Here is a 21,549-nt window from a genome sequence, read left to right on the forward strand (position 1 = left end):
CTTGACATTTTCAGTGAGTTATCTACCACGACCCCAAGATCTCTCTCTTGGTCAGTCTCTGCCAGTTCACACCCCATCAACTTGTATTTGTAGCTGGGATTCTTGGCCCCAATGTGCATTACTTTGCACTTGGCCACATTGAACCGCATCTGCCACGTTGACGCCCACTCACCCAGCCTCAACAGATCCCTTTGGAGTTCCTCACAATCCTCTCTGGTTCTCACCACCCTGAACAATTTAGTGTCATCCGCAAACTTGGCCACTTCACTGCTCACTCCCAACTCTAAATCATTTATGAACAAGTTAAAGAGCATGGGACCCAGTACCGAGCCCTGCAGCACCCCACTGCTTACCGTCCTCCACTGCGAAGACTGCCCATTTATACTGACTCTCTGCTTCCTATTACTAAGCCAGTTTTTGATCCACAAGAGGACCTGTCCTTTTACTCCATGACTCTCAAGTTTTCTAAGGAGCCTTTGATGAGGAACTTTATCAAAAGCTTTCTGGAAGTCAAGGTAAACAACATCTATCGGGTCGCCTTTGTCCACATGTTTGTTCACCCCCTCAAAGAAATGTAACAGGTTAGTGAGGCAAGATCTTCCCTTGCAGAACCCATGCTGAGTCTTCCTCAATAACCCGTGTTCATCAATGTGCCTACTCATTCTGTCCTTGATAATGGTTTCTACCAACTTTCCCGGTATTGAAGTCAGACTGACTGGCCTGTAATTTCCCGGATCTCCTCTGGAACCCTTTTTAAAGATGGGGGTGACATTTGCTACCTTCCAGTCCTCAGGAACGGAGGCAGATTTCAATGAAAGATTACAGATTTTTGTTAGAAGATCCACAAGTTCAACTTTGAGTTCTTTCAGAACTCTCGGATGTATGCCATCCGGACCCGGTGACTTATTAGTTTTTAATTTGTCTATTAGTTGTAGGACCTCCTCTTTTGGCACCTCAATCTGACTCAGGTCTTTCAACACCCCTTCCAAAATTAGTGGTTCTGGGGCGGGCAAAAAGTTCTCGTCTTCCACAGTGAAGACGGAGGCAAAAAATTCATTTAGCTTCTCAGCCATTTCCCTATCCTCCTTCAGTAATCCTTTTACCCCTCGGAGGAGAGCGACGAGGACGCTCAGGGTCCTGGAGACCAAGAAGCCCTTCGAGGAAAGGCTGAGGGACTTGGGAAGGTTCAGTCTGGAGAAGAGGAGGTGGAGGGGCGACAGGATGGCTCTCCTGAAGCAGTTGAAGGGCTGTCACTTTGAGGAAGCGGCCCCGTGGCGCAGAGCGGTAAAGCAGCAGTACTGCAGTACTGTGGTCTGAACTCTCTGCTCACGACCTGAGTTCAATTCCGGCGGAAGCTGGTTCAGGTAGCCGGCTCCAGGTTGACTCAGCCTTCTATCATTCCGAGGTCGGTCAAATGAGGACCCAGCTTGCTGGGGGGAAAGTGTAGATGACTGGGGAAGGCAATGGGAAACCACCCTGTAAAAAGTCTGCCGTGAAAACGTTGTGAAAGCAGCGTCTCCCCAGAGTCGGACACAACTGGTGCTCGCACTGGGGACCTTTCCTTTAGAGCGGCCCCGTGGCGCAGAGTGGTAAAGCAGCAGTACTGCAGTACTGTGGTCTGAAGTCTCTACTCGCGACCTGAGTTCGATTCTGGCGGAAGCTGGTTCAGGTAGCTGGCTCCAGGTTGACTCAGCCTCCCATCCTTCCGAGGTCGGTCAAAGGAGTCTCCAGCTTGCTGGGGGGTGGGGGGAAGCGTAGAGGACTGGGGAAGGCAAAGGCAAACCACTCTGTAAAAAGTCTGCCGTGAAAACGTAAAAGCAGCGTCCCCCCAGAGTCGGACACGACTGGTGCTTGCACAGGGGACCTTTCCTTTTCCTTTTCCACGTTAAAAAAAGGGCAGGGAGCTGTTCCAGTTGGTAGCAGAGGGGAGGGCTCACAATCATGGGTCTACATTGGGGGGGGGGAGGTATCGACTGGATATTAGGAAAAACTTTTTTACAGCAAGAGTCGTTCAGCAGTGGAATCGGCTCCCGAGACAGGTGGGGAGCTCCCCCACACCGGCAGTCCTGAAGCAGCGGCTGGACAAAGACTTGTCAGGGATGCTGCAAGCCAGGGGTGTCAAACTCATTTGTTACGAGGGATGGATCTGACCTACATGAGATCTTGTCAGGCTGAGCCATGTCGGGTTAGGCCGAGCCATGTCAGAGAATCATAGAGCTGGAAGGGACCTCCGGGGCCATCTAGTCCAACCCCCTGCACAATGCAGGGAACTCAACAATACCTCCCCCTAAATTCACAGGATCTTCATTGCTGTCAGATGGCCATCTAGCCTCTGTTGAAAAACCTCCAAGGAAGGAGAGCCCAATTTCATAGAATCATAGGATCATAGAGTTGGAAGGGACCTCCAGGGTCATCTAGTCCAACCCCCTGCACAATGCAGGAAACTGACAAACAGACAAAAACCTCCCCCTAAATTCACAGGATCTTCACTGCTGTCAGATGGCCATCTAGCCTCTGTTGAAAAACCTCCAAGGAAGGAGAGCCCACCACCTCCCGAGGAGGAAGCCTGTTCCACTGAGGAACCACTCTAAACTCACAAACACCTCCCCCTAAATTCACAGGATCTTCATTGCTGTCAAATGGCCATCTAGCCTCTGTTGAAAAACCTCCAAGGAAGGAGAGCCCACCACCTCCCGAGGAGGAAGCCTGTTCCACTGAGGAACCACTCTAAACTCACAAACACCTCCCCCTAAATTCACAGGATCTTCATTGCTGTCAGATGGCCATCTAGCCTCTGTTGAAAAACCTCCAAGGAAGGAGAGCCCAATTTCATAGAATCATAGGATCATAGAGTTGGAAGGGACCTCCAGGGTCATCTAGTCCAACCCCCTGCACAATGCAGGAAACTGACAGACAAAAACCTCCCCCTAAATTCACAGCATCTTCACTGCTGTCAGATGGCCATCTAGCCTCTGTTGAAAAACCTCCAAGGAAGGAGAGCCCACCACCTCCCGAGGAGGAAGCCTGTTCCACTGAGGAACCACTCTAAACTCACAAACACCTCCCCCTAAATTCACAGGATCTTCATTGCTGTCAAATGGCCATCTAGCCTCTGTTGAAAAACCTCCAAGGAAGGAGAGCCCACCACCTCCCGAGGAGGAAGCCTGTTCCACTGAGGAACCACTCTAAACTCACAAACACCTCCCCCTAAATTCACAGGATCTTCATTGCTGTCAGATGGCCATCTAGCCTCTGTTGAAAAACCTCCAAGGAAGGAGAGCCCAATTTCATAGAATCATAGGATCATAGAGTTGGAAGGGACCTCCAGGGTCATCTAGTCCAACCCCCTGCACAATGCAGGAAACTGACAAACAGACAAAAACCTCCCCCTAAATTCACAGGATCTTCATTGCTGTCAAATGGCCATCTAGCCTCTGTTGAAAAATTTCCAACAAAGGAGAGCCCACCACCTCCCGAGGAGGAAGCCTGTTCCACTGAGGAATCGCTCTAACGGTCAGGAAGTTCTTCCTTATGTTAAGCCGGAAACTCTTTTTATTTAATTTCAACCCATTGGTTCTGGTCCTGGGGCCACAGAAAACAATTCCACCCCATCCTCTAGATCAGGGGTGGCCAACGGTTGCTCTTCAGATGTTTTTTGCCTACAACTCCCATCAGCCCCAGCCAGCATGCCAATGGCTGGGGCTGATGGGAGTTGAAGGCAAAAAACATCTGGAGAGCTACCATTGGCCACCCCTGCTCTAGATGACAGCCCTTCAAGTACTTGATGATGGTGATCGTATCACCTCTCAGCCACCTGCTCTCCTGTCGGGCCGGGCCATGTGTGTACCTATTTAAGATTAGGTAGCGGAGATATAAGAGCCCCATGGTACAGAGTGGTAAAGCTGCAGTACTGCAGTTGGAGACCTCTGCTCACAACCAGAGTTCGATCCCAGCGGAAGCTGGGTTCAGGTAGCTGGCTCGAGGTTGACTCAGCCTTCCATCCTTCCGAGGTCGGTCAAGTGAGCACCCAGCTGGGGGGGAAGTGTAGATGACTGGGGAAGGCAATGGCAAACCACCCCGTAAAAAGTCTGCCGTGAAAACGTTGTGAAAGCAACGTCACCCCAGAGTCGAAAACGACTGGTGCTTGCACAGGGGACTACCTTTACCTTTAGCAGAGACATAAACTTTTTAAAGGACACAAACATGACTAAAGATTTCTTTTAAAAAAACTTAAAATATTCTTAAAACGTTAGCACTCGTTGGTCTTAAAGGTGCTTTCTTCGTATTTCTCCCATGGGATCCAGGGAACTGGGCAAAGGAAGCTCTGGCTCTTTTCCCTACCTCCTCAGAGGACCAGGAGGGGGAGGAGCCTCAGCCAATGGAGAAAACTGAGGTTTTGCTCTGTAGCTCCTGTGCGATTGAGCAAGCCTAGCAAAGCAATCTGAGATGCAGAAGGAAGCAAGAGAGAGGGAGAAGGAAGCAGATGCTGAGATGCAGAAGGAAGCAAGAGAGAGGGAGAAGGAAGCAGATGCTGAGATGCAGAAGGAAGCAAGAGAGAGGGAGAAGGAAGCAGATGCTGAGATGCAGAAGGAAGCAAGAGAGAGGGAGAAGGAAGCAGATGCTGAGATGCAGAAGGAAGCAAGAGAGAGGGAGAAGGAAGCAGATGCTGAGATGCAGAAGGAAGCAAGAGAGAGGGAGAAGGAAGCAGATGCTGAGATGCAGAAGGAAGCAAGAGAGAGGGAGAAGGAAGCAGATGCCCGAACAACAGCCAGTTGTTCGGGGGCCTGATGGGAGCCCTCCGGGGGCCTGATCCGGTCCCTGGGCCTCATGTTTGACACCCCTGCTCTTGGCTGATCCTTCATTGAGCAGGGGGCTGGACTAGATGGCTTCTATGTCCCCCTTTCAACTCTATGATTCTATGACTTACCAGACCAAATGGGTAAAAACCCTTAAATCCCAGCTGGAAAAACTGAGGCCTGAGTCTTCCACAACTAGGCCAGCATGTGGACTCAACACACGACAGAATGAGAACGAGAGAGAAAGAGAGAACAAATCTTTTGCTCTGGCAATGTAGAATATTCTGCATCACTCGGTTCCTATGCGCATACATCGCTAAGCGCATATGGCCCGGCCGCCCGCTTCTGCGGCAGATGGGAGCGAGTGGGCAGGACAGACACAAGCGAGATCTATGCGCAGAGAAGCCCCGATTACAACAGTACACCGTGGGAGGGGGTCTGCGTGAGCTCACTGCAGGGGCCCGCCGTGTGTGAAGTCTGTTCGGTAGGGTCGGTTCACGCCGGGGTTGCCCCGAGCAGATTTCACGCGAGGCGGGCTGATGGGAGTGGCAACTTGGGACAGATCTTGTTCCCTCTGTAGAAACGCAATCGACTGGCTTGCAAAGCCTCAATTTGCCTCAGGGGCGGGCGCCGTAAGGAGAAGGCTTTCCCTCTTCAACCTTTGTTAAGTTTTGCTATTGGTCCCCCGGCGGTTATGAGCATTTGAAGCAGGCTAATGGCAAAACGTGGACTTCCAGTTTAGAACAATGAAGTCGACAGAAGATTGAAGGGTTAAAACCCTCTCCTTTCCTTGCCCAGTCCCAAGGCAAATTGAAGACGAAGAAGACTGCAGATTTATACCCCGCCCTTCTCTCTGAATCAGAGATTCAGAGTGTCTTACAGTCTCCTGCATCTTCTCCTCCCACAAGGACAACTTCTGCCAGAGGTATGGCTGACCCAAGGTCATTCCAGCAGTTGCAAGTGGAGGAGTGGGGAATCAAACCCGGTTCCCCCAGATAAGAGTCCAACCACTTAACCACAACATCATACTGGCACTCCCTGGAAGGAAGGAAGGAAGGAAGGAAGGAAGGAAGGAAGGAAGGAAGGAAGGAAGGAAGGAAGGAAGGAAGGAAGGAAGGAAGGAAGGAAGGAAGGAAGGAAGGAAGGGCATAGATTTATACCCTGCCCTTCTCTCTGAATCAGATCCTTTACTTTCCCACCCCACAACAGACACCCTATGAGGTGGGTGGGTCTGAGAGAGCTCTGACAGAAGCTGCCCTTTCAAGGACAGGCTCTGCCAGAGCTATGGCTGACCCAAGGCCATTCCAGCAGCTGCAAGTGGAGGAGTGGGGAATCAAACCCGGTTCTCCCAGATAAGAGTCCGCGCACTTCACCTCTACACCAAACTGGCTCTACAAGCCTGGAAGTATGATCTTTGTCTCACCTATTCACGCCCTGAGTCTGCACAAGGCCAGGTTTGCACGCTGGCTTCTTGTTGTCAAGGGCCCAAATAATTCTTTGTCCTTTGCTTTTGGGAGCCATCAGCAAACTGATATCCCTTCTTCCAAACGGCATTCTGTTGGAGGAACTGCACTGGTGGCAGCATGCCAATATTTCTTTTATTCCCCCCCCACTTCAGTCTATTTCAGCAGCGGCTTCCTTTGTGATGCGGACAGAACTCAAAGCTGAAGAAGAGAAACAACTCAGGATCCCCTTCGTGTAGGATCTTGCTAGACATGCAGCCGCATCACAGTTCAAACTCCCTATGAAGAAAGGTTCAAGCGCTTGGGGCTCTTTCGCTTGGAGAAACGTCGACTGAGGGGTGACGTGGAGGTTGAGTTGACAAGCTTAGGCATGGGATAGAGAAGGGAGAGGAAGAAGGACTTTTCTCCCTTTCTCACAATACGAGAACTTGTGGGCATTCCATGAAATTGCTGAGCAGTCGGGTTAGAACTGAAAAAAGGAAGTCCTTCACCTAAAGGGTGATTAACAAATGGAATTCACTGCCACAGGAGGTGGTGGCGGCTACAAGCATAGCCAGCTTCAAGAGGGGAATGAATAAACATATGGAGCAGAGGTCCATCAGTGGCTATTAGCCACAGCTTATCATTGGAACTCTCTGTCTGGGGCAGTGATGCTCTGTATTCTTGGTGCTTGGGGGGGCACAGTGGGAAGGCTTCTAGTAGTCCTGGCCCCACTGGTGGACCTCCTGATGGCACTTGGTTTATTTGGCCACTGTGTGACACAGAGTGTTGGACTGGATGGGCCATTGGCCTGATCCAATATGGCTTCTCTTATGTTCGGGGCAGTGATGCTCTGTATTCTTGGTGCTTGGGGGGGGGGGGGGGGCGCAGTGGTAGGACTTCTAGCCCCACTGGTGGACCTCCTGATGACACTTGAGTTTTTTGGCCACTGTGTGCCATAGAGTGTTGGACTGGATGGGCCATTGGCCTGATCCAACACGGCTTCTCTTATGTGACACAAAGTGTTGGATTGGATGGGCCATTGGCCTGATCCAATATGGCTTCTCTTATGTTCTTATGTCTGGGGCAGTGATGCTCTGTTTTCTTGGTGTTTGGGGGGGGGCACAGTGGGAGGGCTTCTAGCCCCACTGGTGGACCTCCTCATGGCACTTGGGGCTTTTTGGCCACTGTGTGCCACAGAGTGTTGGAGTGGATGGGCCACTGGCCTGATCCAACATGGCTTCTCTTGCGTTATGATAGAAGACTGAAGGGTTAAAAGCCCTCTCCTTTTCCCTGCCTGGTCCCAAGGCAAACTGAGGCTCTATAAGCCTGGAAAAGTGTGATCTTTGTCTCACCTTTCTCACTTTTGTCTCATCACAAAGGCAGGTTTGCATGCTGGCCTCTTCTTGTCAAGGGCCCAAATACTTCTTTGGCCTTTGCTTTTGGGAGTCATCCGCAAACCTTCTGCAACTATCCACAGTTCACACAGTGATGCTTTCTTGCTTTCCTCTCCTACTGCACTCCAGAAAGACCCCTGAAATTTTGTTCCTGGGGGTCAGCAAACCGCCAGAACAGCAGAAGGGCCAGGGCGGAGACACGAAGGGGGAATTGGGAGACACTAATATCCCAGGGGTGTCAAACATACGGCCCGAAGGCCAGATCAGCCCCCCAGAGGGCTCTTATCAGGCCTGCGAGCAACTCACTGTCATCTGCTTCCTTCTCTCTCTCTCTTGCTTCCTTCTGTATCACAGCTTGTTTGGCCAGGCTTGCTCAATCGCACAGGAGCTACAGAGCAAAGCCTCTGTTTTCTCCATTGGCTGACCAGCACATGAAGCAACTTATGTCCAACAGCTTGCAATGCCCAGCCATTTCATGTTTTCCCCTGGGTCTTAGGCTCAAGGCGTTGACCGTGAGATTACGAAATGAACGACAATAAATCAAAAGTAGGTTTGCAACTCACAGACGCACACTTGAACGACACCTGAACAGTATGCTCAAGCTAGCTACAGCACAGACACTGTCTCCAGATTTTGATGCAGTAATTCAGAGCAAGAGGGGACAGTTACCAGAGACGGTTAAAGAGACAAACTATTGCAAGGGTGCTAATCTTTTAATATTTAATATTTTAAGTTTAAAAAGAAATCTTTGTGTTTGTCTGTGTCCTTTATAAAGTTTATATCTCCACTACCTGGCATTACATTTGAGGACACGCATGGCCTGGCCTGACAAGGTCTCATTTAGTCAGTAAACTGCGGGACCATGGAGCTTTTATGAACTGTAAGCCCTGTAAGCAAGGGGTGTCAAACATGCAGCCCGGAGGCCAAATCAGGCCCCCGGAGGGCTCCTATCAGGCCCCTGAGCAACTGGGTCTTGTCTGCTTCCTTCTCCCTCTCTCTTGCTTCCTTCTGCATCTCACCTTGCTTTGCAAGGCTTGCTCAATCGCACAGGAGCTACAGAGCAAAGCCTCTATTTTCTCCACTGGCTGAGGCTCCTCCCTTGGGAAGGAAGGAGGGGAGGCGGAGCTTGCTTTGCCAGCTTCTCTCAACTGCACAGCAGAGCTACTGAGCCAAGCCTCTCTTCCTTCTATTGGCTGAGGCTCCTCTCTCTCTCCTGGTCCCTTGGGGAGGGAGGGAAAGAGCCAGAGCTTCCTTTACCCAGTTCCCTGGAGAAATACAAATAAATCTCCTATAAGACCAACAAATGCTAATGTTTTAAGCGTGTTTTAAGTTTTTTTTTTTTTTAATCTTTAGTCGTGTTTGTCTGGGTCATTTAAAAAGTTTATATCTCTGCTACCTAATCTTAAATAGGTGCACACATGGCCTGGCCTAACCTGGCCTGGCTGGACAAGATCTCATTTACGTCAGATCTGACCCTCATAACAAATGAGTTTGACACCCCTGTTAATATCCCTTCTTCCAAATGGCATTCCGCTGGAGAGACTGCATTGGTGGCAGCGTGCCAATATTTCTTTTATTCCCCCCCCCCCCTTCAGACTCTTCCAGCAGCAGCTTCCTTTGTGATGCAGACAGAAATCAAAGCGGAAGAAGAGAAACAACCCGGGCTCTCCTTCGTGTAGGATCTCACTAGACATGCAGCCGCATCACAGTTCAAACTAAACTCCTACTGCGGCGATTAGCAAAGAATCACAGAGTTGGAAGGGACCTCCAGGGTCATAGAATCACAGAATTGGAAGGCACCTTCAGGTTCATAGAATCATAGAGTTGGAAGGGATCTCCAGGGTCATAGAATCATAGAATAGGAAGGGACCTCCAGGGTCATAGAATCATAGAGTTGGAAGGGATCTCCAGGGTCATAGAATCATAGAGTAGGAAAAGACCTCCAGGGTCACAGAATCATATAATCAGAGTTGGAAGGGACCTCCAGGGTCACAGAATCATAGCGTTGGAAGAGACCTCCAGGGTCATCTAGTCAAATTGCCTGCACAATGCAGGAAACTCCCAAATACCTCCCTATAAATTCACAGGTTCTTCATTGCTGTCTGATGGCCATCTAGCCCCTGTTGAAAAACCTCAAAGAAAGGAGAGCCCACCACCTCCCGAGGAAGCCTGTTCCACTGAGGAACGCTCTAATGGTCAAGAAGTTCTTCCTAATGTTGAGGAAACTCTTTTGATTTAATTTCAACCCATTGGTTCTGTTCCTACCTTCTGGGGCCACAGAAAACTATTCCACACCCTCCTCTATAGGACAGCCCTTCAAGTATTTGAAGATGGTGATCCTATCACCTCTCAGCCGCCTCCTCTCCAGGCTAAACATCCCCAGCTCCTTCAACCTTTCCTCATAGGACTTGGTCTCCAGACCCCTCACTATCTTTGTTGCCCTCTGGACCCGTTCCAGCATGTCTATATCCTTCTTAAAATGTGTTGCCCAAAACTGAACACACAATTCTCCAAATGAGGTCTTCCCAGAGCAGAGTAAAGCGATACCATCACATCACATGATCTGGACACTATACTGGACACTGGGCATCTAGTCCAACCCCCTGCACAAAGCAGGAAATGCACAAGTACCTCCCCCACATAACACCGATGACCCATGCTCTGAAGATGGCAAAAAAGCCCCGTCCAGGATTCCTGGTCAAACTGGCCTGGAGAAAAATTGCTTCTTGATCCCAAAGTGGCCATCAGCATCCCCCTGGGCGTGTATGAAGGGGCCATGAGAACTAAGCACTGCCACAACCCTTCCTGCCCTTCTCACGATCTGGCTACATTCACAGAATCAGCATACTTCCCCCAGTGGGCTGCGGCTCAGTGACAGAGCATCTGCTTGGCACACAGAAGGTCCCAGGTTCAATCCCCGGCATCTCCAGTTGAAAGGACCAGGCAGGAGGTGATGGAAAGACCTTGACCTGAGACCCTGGCTCAGTGGCAGAGCCTCTGCTTGGCATGCAGAAGGTCCTAGGTTCAATCCCCGGCATCTCCAGTTGAAAGGACCAGGCAGGAGGTGATGGAAAGACCTTGACCTGAGACCCTGGCTCAGTGGCAGAGCCTCTGCTTGGCATGCAGAAGGTCCCAGGTTCAATCCCCGGCATCTCCAGTTGAAAGGACCAGGCAGGAGGTGATGGAAAGACCTTGACCTGAGACCCTGGCTCAGTGGCAGAGCCTCTGCTTGGCATGCAGAAGGTCCCAGGTTCAATCCCCGGCATCTCCAGTTAAAAGGACCAGGCAGGAAGTGATGGGAAAAACCTTGGCCTGAGACCCTGGCTCAGTGGCAGAGCCTCTGCTTGGCATGCAGAAGGCCCCAGGTTCAATCTCTGGCATCCCCAGTATGCATCAGACTGTACATGATGTGAAAGATCTCAGCCTGAGACCCTGGAGAGCTTCTGCCAATCTGAGTAGATAATACTAACTTCTTGTGGATCAAAAACTGGCTAATTAATAGGCAACAGAGAGTGAGTATAAATGGGTGATTCTTCACAGTGGAGGACGGTAAGCAGTGGGGTGCCGCAGGGCTCAGTACTGGGTCCCATGCTCTTTAACTTGTTCATTAATGATCTGGAGTTGGGAGTAAGCAGTGAAGTGGCCAAGTTAGCAGATGGCACTAAATTGTTCAGGGTGGTGAGAACCAGAGAGGATTGTGAGGCACTCTAAAGGGATCTGTTGAGGCTGGGTGAGTGGGCGTCAACGTGGCAGATGAGGTTCAATGTGGCCAAGTACAAAGTAATGCTCATTGGGGCCAAAAATCCCAGCTACAAATACAAGTTGATGGGGTGTGAACTGGCAGAGACTGACCAAGAGAGAGATCTTGGGGTCGTGGTAGATAACTCACTGAAAATGTCAAGGCAGTGTGTGATTGCAATAAAAAAGGCCAATACCATGCTGAGAATTATTAGGAAGGGAATTGAAAACAAATCACCCAATATCATAATCCCCCTGTATAAATTGATGGTGTGGTCTCATTTGGAATACTGTGTACAATTCTGGTCGCCGCACCTCAAAAAGGATATTATAGCATTGGAAAAAGTTCAGAAAAGGGCAACTAGAATGATTAAAGGTTTGGAACACTTTCCCTATGAAGAAAGGTTAAAACGCTTGGGACTCTTTAGCTTGGAGAAACGTCAACTGCGGGGTGACATGATAGAGGTTGACAAGATTATGCACGGGATGGAGAAAGTAGAGAAAAAAGTAGTTTCTCCCTTTCTCACAATAAAAGAACTTGTGGGCATTCAATGAAATTGCTGAGCAATTGGGTTAGAACAGATAAAAGGAAGTCCTTCCTCACCCAAAGGGTGATTAACATGTGAAATTCACTGCCACAGGACGTGGTGACGGCTACGAGCATAGCCAGCTTCAAGAGTGGATTGGATAAGAATATGGAGCACAGGTCCATCAGTGGCTCTTAGCCACGGCATATTGTTGGAACTGTCTGGGGCAGTGATGCTCTGTATTCTTGGTGCCTGGGGGGGGGGCAAAGTGGAAGGGCTTCTAGCCCCACTTGTGAACCTCCTGATGGCACTTGGTTGTTTTTTTTTGCCACTGTGTGACACAGTGTGTTAGACTGGATGGGCCATTGGCCTGATCCAACATGGCTTCTCTTATGTTCTTCTGTGACACAGAGTGTTGGACTGGATAGGCCATTGGCCTGATCCAACATGGCTTCTCTTATGTTCTTCTGTGACACAGTGTGTTAGACTGGATGGGCCATTGGCCTGATCCAACATGGCTTCTCTTATGTTCTTATGTGACACAGAGTGTTGGACTGGATGGGCCACTGGCCTGATCCAACATGGCTTCTCTTATGTTCTTATGTAATGGATCATGGGTCTGATTCAGTGTAACACAGCTTCATGTGTGTACAAATACAAAGTACTGCTTTAGGACAGGGGCCATGGTTCAGTGGTGCAATCATCTGCTTGGCATGCAGAAGGTCCCAGGTTCAATCCCCAGTATCTCCAGCTAAAAGGACCAGGCAGGAGGTGAAAGACCTCGGCCTGAGACCCTGGAGAGCGGCTGCCAGTTTGAGTAGACAGTACTGAATTTGATGGACCAAGAGTCTGATTCAGCATACGGAAAAACATTCATTTCATCCAGAAAGTCATGAACATGTGGAGTTCACTGCCACGGGAAGTTACAGTGGCTACAAGCATAGGCAGCTTCAAGAAGGGATTGGATAAGAAGTAGAAGATGATGACATTGGATTTATATCCCGCCCTCCACTCCGAAGAGTCTCAGAGCAGCCTACAATCTCCTTTCCCTTCCTCCCCCACAACAGACACCCTGTGAGGTAGATGAAGATATTGGATTTATATCCCGCCCTCCACTCCAAAGAGTCTCAGAGCGGCTCACAATCTCCTTTACCTTCCTCCCCCACAACAGACACCCAGAGAGCTCTCCCAGAAGCTGCCCTTTCAAGGACAGAGTCTCAGAGCAGCTCACAATCTCCTTTCCCTTCCTCCCCCACAACAGACACCCTGTGAGGTAGATGAAGATATTGGATTTATATCCCGCCCTCCACTCCAAAGAGTCTCAGAGCGGCTCACAATCTCCTTTACCTTCCTCCCCCATAACAGACACCCAGAGAGCTCTCCCAGAAGCTGCCCTTTCAAGGACAGAGTCTCAGAGCAGCTCACAATCTCCTTTCCCTTCCTCCCCCACAACAGACACCCTGTGAGGTAGATGAAGATATTGGATTTATATCCCGCCCTCCACTCCGAAGAGTCTCAGAGCAGCCTACAATCTCCTTTCCCTTCCTCCCCCACAACAGACACCCTGTGAGGTAGATGAAGATATTGGATTTATATCCCGCCCTCCACTCCGAAGAGTCTCAGAGCGGCTCACAGTCTCCTTTCCCTTCCTCCCCCACAACAGACACCCTGTGAGGTAGATGAAGATATTGGATTTATATCCCGCCCTCCACTCTGAAGAGTCTCAGAGCAGCTCACAATCTCCTTTCCCTTCCTCCTCCACAACAGACACCCTGTGAGATAGATGAAGATATTGGATTTATATCCTGCCCTCCACTCCGAAGAGTCTCAGAGCGGCTCACAATCTCCTTTCCCTTCCTCCCCCACAACAGACACCCTGTGAGGTAGATGAAGATATTGGATTTATATCCCGCCTTCCACTCCAAAGAGTCTCAGAGCGGCACACAATCTCCTTTACCTTCCCCCCCCACACACACAACAGACACCCTGTGAGGTGGGTGGGGCTGGAGAGGGCTCTCACAGCAGCTGCCCTTTCAAGGACAACCTCTGCCCGAGCTATGGCTGACCCAAGGCCATTCCAGCAGCTGCCAGTGGAGGAGTGGGGAATCAACCCCGGTTCTCCCAGATAAGAGTCCGCACACTTAACCACTACACCAAACTGGCTCTCCACAATATGGATAACATATGGAGCAGAGGTCCATCAGTGGCTCTTAGCCACAGCATATTGTTGGAACTCCGTGTCTGGGGCAGTGTGCTCTGTCTTCTTGGTGCTGGGGGGGGGGGCAACAGTGGGAGGGCTTCTGGTGTCCTGGCCCCACTGGTGGATCTCCTGATGGCCCCTGGGTTTTGGCCACTGTGTGACACAGAGTGTTGGACCAAATGGCCAACTGGCCTGATCCAACATGGCTTCTCTTGTTCTTACGAAGCTTCATCTCTTCATGGGTTCAATAAAGTCTCCCCAAAGCCTACCCAGAAACCCTGGAAAGGTGGAGAATCCCAACGTACCTGAAGGCCTCTATGAGTCGCTCCACCTTCTGAGCTTCCCCCTGGACCCGGATATGGGATTGGAATTTCCGCAAAGCATCATCCAAGTCCATGCCGGAGAAGTCCATCTCGTCGACCACACAGCTGCAAGGCGGCAAACGGGAAAGTTAAAACACTTCACAGCCGCGGGGTGTACTGGGTGGAAAAAGGAAGACAGCTCTACCCATTTCAGGCCATCTCATCCTCTTCCCTCATCCCAACTCCACCACCCAATTCAAGATGATTCTTAGAAATGTAATAAGGTAAAGGGAGTCCCCTGTGCAAGCACCAGTCATTTCCAACTCTGGGGTGACACTGCTTTCACAACGTTTTCATGGCAGACTTTTTATGGGTTGATTTGCCATTGCCTTCCCCAGTCATCTACACTTTTCCCCCAGCAAGCTGGGGACTCATTTTACTGACCTCGGAAGGATGGAAGGCTGAGTCAACCTGGAGCTGGCTACCTGAACCAGCTTCCGCTGGGATCGAACTCAGGTCGTGAGCAGAACTTAGGACTGCAGCACTGCAGCTTTAACACTCTGCGCCACGGGGCTCTTAAGAAATGTAATACACATTTGCAATACCAGGTTGCCCAGTGCAGTCGGTTACAGCACTATTGAGAATTGTTTTGCCGGGGGAAAGGGGGAACCGTCCCTTTAAATTTTGCTCCGTCTCCCCTACTTCCTGCTTAATCAAGCACTTCCTGTTCAAAGGAGAAGAGAGGAGGTTAAGCGCTGCTTTTCTTGTTGTGGTCAAAGCCACGGCTCGCTTTTTAAAATCATTGCAATTTTGGAACAGCCTGCTTTCTTCAATTAAAAACAAAGCAAAATGACGAGCAGCGGCTTTGACCACAAGGAGGAAAGCGGTCCTTAACGTAGGCATCCCCAAGGGAGTGAAAAAGAGAAGGAGCCCTCAAAGTTCAGGAATGCTGCAGACGCAGGAAGTGATAACTAGGTTGCAGGCAAAAGGACACAAGGAAAATTGCAGAATAAGAAGATCCTTTACACAGAAGGATCTTGTGTAAAGGATCTGCTTATTCCCCACTTTACCACTCGGCCCCGTGGCGCAGAGTGGTAAAGCAGCAGTACTGTGGTCTGAACTCTCTGCTCACGACCTGAGTTCAATTCCGGTGGTAGCTGGATTCAGGTAGCCAGTCCAAAGTTGACTCAGCCTTCCATCCTTCCGAGGTCGGTCAAATGAGGACCCAGCTTGCTGGGGGGAAAGTGTCGATGACTTGGGAAGGAAATGGCAAACCGCCCTGTAAAAAGTCTGCTGTGAAAACATTGTGAAAGCAACGTCACCCCAGAGTCGGAAACGACTGGTACTTGCACAAGGAACCTTTCATTTTCTGTTATTGAACAAGAGCCCTGTGGCGCAGAGTGATAAAGCTGCAGCACTGCAGTCCTAAGCTCTGCTCATGACCTGAGTTCGATCCCAGCAGAAGATGGTTCAGGTAGCCGGCCCGAGGTTGACTCAGCCTTCCATCCTTCCGAGGTCGGTAAAATGAGCACCTAACTTGCTGGGGGGAAAGTGTAGAGGACTGGAGAAAGTAAGGGCAAACCACCCCGTAAAAAGTCTGCCGTGAAAACGTTGTGAAGGCGACGTCACCCCAGAGTCGGAAACGACTGGTGCTTGCACAGGGGACCTTTCCTTGCACAGGGGGACTTATTTCCAGGTGGAGCTAAGCAGGATAGGAGACTGCTAAGGAAGACCAGGGCTTTTTTTGTAGCAGGATCGCCTTTGCAGAGCAGGTGCATGGGAGTCAGAAAAGTAGGTGGCTGCCCAGGGTGCCCCTCGCCACAGGGGCACCCCTTCCCCATCCCCACTCGCGCCGACCCAAACATGCAGCTCCAGCTGCCCTCTGAGCGGCCCTCTCCCAATTCAGAGGGAGCCGGGAAGAGGCCGCCTCCTCCTTTTGGAAGTGTTTGGCGAGGTTGGAAAGAAGACGGTGGCCTCCTTCCGGCTCCCTCTGAAGCCAAAGAGGATCGCGCAAGGGGTGGCCCGAGCCGCACGTTCTATGCACCCACAAAATAACTTAGCTGGGGGCGGAGTGTGGCCTGGAGCACTAGAAACTTTAGCGCCAGGCCTGCCCCTTTGCATCTTAGGCCACACACCCCTGATGCAGCTAATTCTCCTGGAGCTTACAGGGCTCTTCGTACAGGGCCTACTGTAAGCTCCAGGACTGGATACATAAGGGGGGCGTGGCCTAAGATGCAAAGCAGCTCTCCTAGAATTCCACCCCTGCATATTAGGCCACACACCCCTGATGTAGCCAATTTTCCTGGAGTTTACAGGGCTCTTCGTACAGGGCCTACTGTTAGCTCCAGGAGGACTGGCGACATAGGGGGGGCGTGGCCTAAGATGCAAAGGAGCTCTCCTAGAATTCCACCCCTGCATATTAGGCCACAACCCCCTGATGTAGCCAATTCTCCAAGAGCTTACAGGTCTCTTTGTACAGAGCCTAAGCTAAGCTCTTGGGAGGATTGGCTGCATCTGGGTGGGTGTGGCCTAGTATGCAAAGGAGCTCTTGCTAGAATTCCACCCCTGCATATCCCTGATGGAGCCAATCCTCCAAGAGCTTACAGGGCTCTTCTCACAGGGCCTACTGTAAACTCCAGGAGGATTGCTACGTCAGGGGTGTGTGGCCTAATAGGCAAAGGAGTTCCTGCTACAAGAAAAGCACTGAGGAAGACTGCTATGCAGGGGAAGGAAATGGCAAATCGCCTCGGTATACCTCTTGCCCTCACCTGGCTGGCACACGCCAGCCCAATCTCATCAGATTTTGTAAGCCAAGCAGGTTGGGTGCGATCACCATTTGGATGGGAGACCGCCGAGGAAATCCTGGGTTGCCACGCAGAGGCAGGCGACAGTGAACCACCTCTGCTCATTTTGATTTTTTTTGCCTTGAAAACCCCATGAGGTGGAACGTCAGGGGGGTTGACACGAGTTAGTTCTGACCGCTTTAGGCTCATCCTGCATAGAATCCTAGAGATGGAAGGGACCGCCAGGGTCATCTACTCCAACCCCCTGCACCATGCAGGAAACCCACAAACGCCTCCCCCTAAATTCACAGGATCCTCATTGCTGTCAGATGGCCATCTAGCCTCTGTTGAAAAACCTCCAAGGAAGGCGAGCCCACCACCTCCCGAGGATGAAGCCTGTTCCACTGAGGAACCACTCTAAACTCACAAACACCTCCCCCTAAATTCACAGGATCTTCATGGCTGTCAGATGGTCCTCTAGCCTCTGTTTCAAAACCTCCAAGGAAGGAGAGCCCACCACCTCCTGAGGAGGAAGCCTGTTCCACTGAGGAACCGCTCTAAACTCACAAACACCTCCCCCTAAATTCACAGGATCTTCATGGCTGTCAGATGGTCCTCTAGCCTCTGTTTCAAAACCTCCAAGGAAGGAGAGCCCACCACCTCCTGAGGAGGAAGCCTGTTCCACTGAGGAACCGCTCTAAACTCACAAACACCTCCCCCTAAATTCACAGGATCTTCATGGCTGTCAGATGGTCCTCTAGCCTCTGTTTCAAAACCTCCAAGGAAGGAGAGCCCACCACCTCCTGAGGAAGTCTGATCCACTGAGGAACCGCTCTGCCAGGAAGTTCTTCCTAACAGAATCCTAGAGTTGGACAGAACCTCCAGGGCCATCTAGTCCAACCCCCTGCACAATGCAGGAAACTCACATACACCTCCCCCTAAATTCACAGGATCTGCATTGCTGTCAGAGGGCCATCTAGCCTCTGTTGAAAAACCTCCAAGGAAGGAGAGCCCACCACCTCCCGAGGAAGCCTGTTCCACTGAGGAACCGCTCTAAACTCACAAACACCTCCCCCTAAATTCACAGCATCCGCATTGCTGTCAGGTGGCTATCCAGCCTCTGCTTAAAAACCTCTGAGGAAACCTGTTCCATTGAGGAACCGCTCTAACGGTCAGGAAGTTCTTCCTAATGTGGAGCCAGAAACTCTTTTTATTTAATTTCAACCCATTGGTTCTGGTCCTGCCTTCCGGGGCCACAGAAAACAATTCCACACCATCCTCTAGATGACAGCCCTTCAAGTACTCGAAGATGGCGATCCTATCACCTCTCAGCTGCAGAAACAGTTTGGTATAGTGGTTAAGTGTGCGGACTCTTATTTGGGAGAACTGGGTTTGATTCCCCACTCCTCCACTTGCACCTGCTGGAATGGCCTTGGGTCAGCCATAGCTCTGGCAGGGGTTGTCCTTGAAAGGGCAGCTGCTGTGAGAGCCCTCTCAGCCCCACCCACCTCACAGGGTTTCTGTTGTGGTGGGAGAAGATAAAGGGGATTGCAAGCCACTCTGAGTCTCTGATTCAGGGAGAAGGGTGGGGTATAAATCTGCAATTCTTCTTCTTCCTCTCCATGCTAAACATGCCCAGCTCCTTCAACCTTTCTTCATAGGTCTCCAGACCCCTCGCCATCTTCGTCGCTCTCCTCCGGACCCATTCCAGCTTGCCTAGATCCTTCTTAAAATGTGGTGCCCAAAACTGAACGCCATACTCCAGGTGAGGTCTTACCAGAGCAGGGGGTTGGACTAGATGGTCTGTATGGCCCCTTCCAACTGTATGATTCTGTGATGGCACATTTTACTTTAAACAAGTAGTAGATTCTTCCCCTGCTCGATTTTCACACAGTGACCTGTTAGAGCAGGCACGGGACTACGATTTCAGTTCTCCTTCCAGCTGACTGTGGAAGACGAGCACAAACGTGTCCTACCATAGAATCATACAGTTGGAAAATACAGTCCTTTTTTCAGTTGGCCTGTAACTGACCGGCATCAAAACTACCTAAACTACCAAAATACTGAAGGAAGTTGATCGTGTAGTGCTGGATTGATGTACTGTTTTTTTTAATGTATTTTAATGTTTTAATCTCTTAATTATATAAATTGTTATTGTATTTAAAATTTGAATTTTATTGTTAGAATCTCTGTGTTGTAAGCCGCTCTGAGCCCGCTTCAGTGGGGTAGGGCGGGATATAAATCAAATGAAATGAAAATGAAATGAAATGAAATTGGAAGGTACCTCCAGGGTAATCTAGTCCAACCCCCTGCACAATGCAGGAGATTTACAAAGACCTCCCCCCCAACACACACATCCCCACTTGCTGCGGCTGCAATGGCCTTGGGTCAGCTCTCTTGCAGAGCTGTCCTTGAAAAGGCAGCTTTTGTCCATGCGCCATGCCCAGAAGATGGCAAAAACCTCCAGAATCTTATGGTCAGCAACAACTCTCTCTTCAAAAAGAAGAAGAAGATATTGGACTCATACCCCGTCCTATACTCCGAATCTCAGAGCGGCTTGCAATCTCTTTTTCCTTCCCCTCTCGCAATGGACACCCTGTGAGGTGGGTGGGGCTGAAAGGGCTCTGACAGAAGCTGCCCTTTCAAGGACAGCTCTGCAAGAGAGCCATGGCCGACCCAAGGCCATTGCAGCCGCTGCAAGTGGAGGAGTGGGGAGTCAAGCCCAGATAAAGAGTCCGCGCACTTAACCACTACACCAAACCTGCTCGTGAAAATATTAAAAGCATCAAGAAAATATTAAAAACATCAAGAAAATATTTAAAACATGTCAATAGTCTTGGGGAAAACAGTGTGGAATGCCTTACTCAAGTACGTCCCGGTTGAACTGCTTTTGGCGGTTGCCGAGAAATTCGCCAATCATCTGCCGGCTGAGTCCTTTCCGCTCCAGGATGAAGCGTGCCACCCCGACGGGCGTGTCCGACAGGAAGCCTCGCTCGATCAAGTACTGGATCCCTTTCTCCGGTTTCCTGCCGGTAGGAGGAGAAAGAGACTATGAAGATCTGAAACCATTTCCCCCCTTGCTTCGAAAAAGCATGCTGTTTAGATAGGCCACTGTAACTAGACTCCAAGAAGAGGGCACTCCCCAGAAACCAGGAATGCCACGCATGGGATCTGACGAAGGCAGGTTTGAGTAGCGAAAGCTCATATCCCTAAGATCGTCTTGGTCTCTAAGAGGGTCCTGGATTCGAAAACAAGCACACTATGGGTTCTGTACAGGGAAGCCCCTAGGGTCATTTTGTAGAAAAAGAGGCGCCAGAACTCATTTGCACAAGTTATCTGCATCTGCCACACAGCCGACAAAAGGTAGAATAAATTGTATCAGCTCAGCATCTACCTTAAAATGCTTCTGGAATTAGAATTACATAAGAACATAAGAGAAGCCATGTTGGATCAGGCCAATGGCCCATCCAGTCCAACACTCTGTGTCACAGAAGAACATAAGAGAAGCCATGTTGGATCAGGCCAATGGCCCATCCAGTCCAACACTCCGTGTCACATAAGAACATAAGAGAAGCCATGTTGGATCAGGCCACTGGCCCCTCCAGTCCAACACTCTGTGTCACAGAAGAACATAAGAGAAGCCATGTTGGATCAGACCAATGGCCCATCCAGTCCAACACTCTGTGTCACATAAGAGAAGCCATGTTGGATCAGGCCAATGGCCCATCCAGTCCAACACTCTGTGTCACATAAGAACATAAGAGTAGCCATGTTGGATCAGGCCAATGGCCCATCCAGTCCAACACTCTGTGTCACACAGTGGCCAATATATGTGTGTGTGTGTATACACATACACACACACACACACACATATATATATACTGTGGCTAATAGCCACTGATGGACCTCTGCTCCATATTTTTATCTAACCCCCTCTTGAAGCTGGCTATGCTTGTAGCCGCCACCACCTCCTGTGGCAGTGAATTCCACGTTAATCACCCTTTGGGTGAAGAAGTACCTCCTTTTATCCGTTCTAACCCGACTGCTCAGCAATTTCATTGAATGCCCACGAGTTCTTGTATTGTGAGAAAGGGAGAAAAGGACTTCTTTCTCTACTTTCTCCATCCCAGGCATAATCTTGTCAACCTCTATCATGTCACCCCGCAGTCGTCATAATTTATTTATTGTCATAAATAAAACTTTGCTCCCGTCGTACTTTTAAAATAACCTTCTCCTATGCGGCCACAGTGGCATGATGAAGATTTCCATTTGTCTACTTGATACGTTTTACTTATTTTTCCCAATTTTTTTTGTGAGGGGAAATAGAAAGTTTGTCAAATCCTAGAGTTCAACAAAATTCTCAC

The 21,549-nt window shown here is 50.1% G+C and overlaps 1 protein-coding gene across 5 annotated transcripts in view; it reads right to left on the reverse strand.

Annotated features, from left to right (window-relative positions):
• Positions 1–21,549, reverse strand: part of IQSEC2 (IQ motif and Sec7 domain ArfGEF 2) — a 368,004-nt gene that overhangs the window by 25,322 nt on the left and 321,133 nt on the right. For all 5 annotated transcript variants that reach the window (XM_060251903.1, XM_060251901.1, XM_060251902.1 and 2 more), the window contains 2 exons: positions 20,050–20,211; positions 14,406–14,528 (listed from right to left, as the gene is read on the reverse strand). In XM_060251903.1, the coding sequence (XP_060107886.1) occupies positions 14,406–14,528; positions 20,050–20,211 (285 nt within the window). The remainder of the gene's footprint in view (positions 1–14,405; positions 14,529–20,049; positions 20,212–21,549) is intronic.

Source organism: Heteronotia binoei, chromosome 13, assembly GCF_032191835.1.
Source record: "Heteronotia binoei isolate CCM8104 ecotype False Entrance Well chromosome 13, APGP_CSIRO_Hbin_v1, whole genome shotgun sequence".
NCBI lineage: Eukaryota > Metazoa > Chordata > Lepidosauria > Squamata > Gekkonidae > Heteronotia > Heteronotia binoei.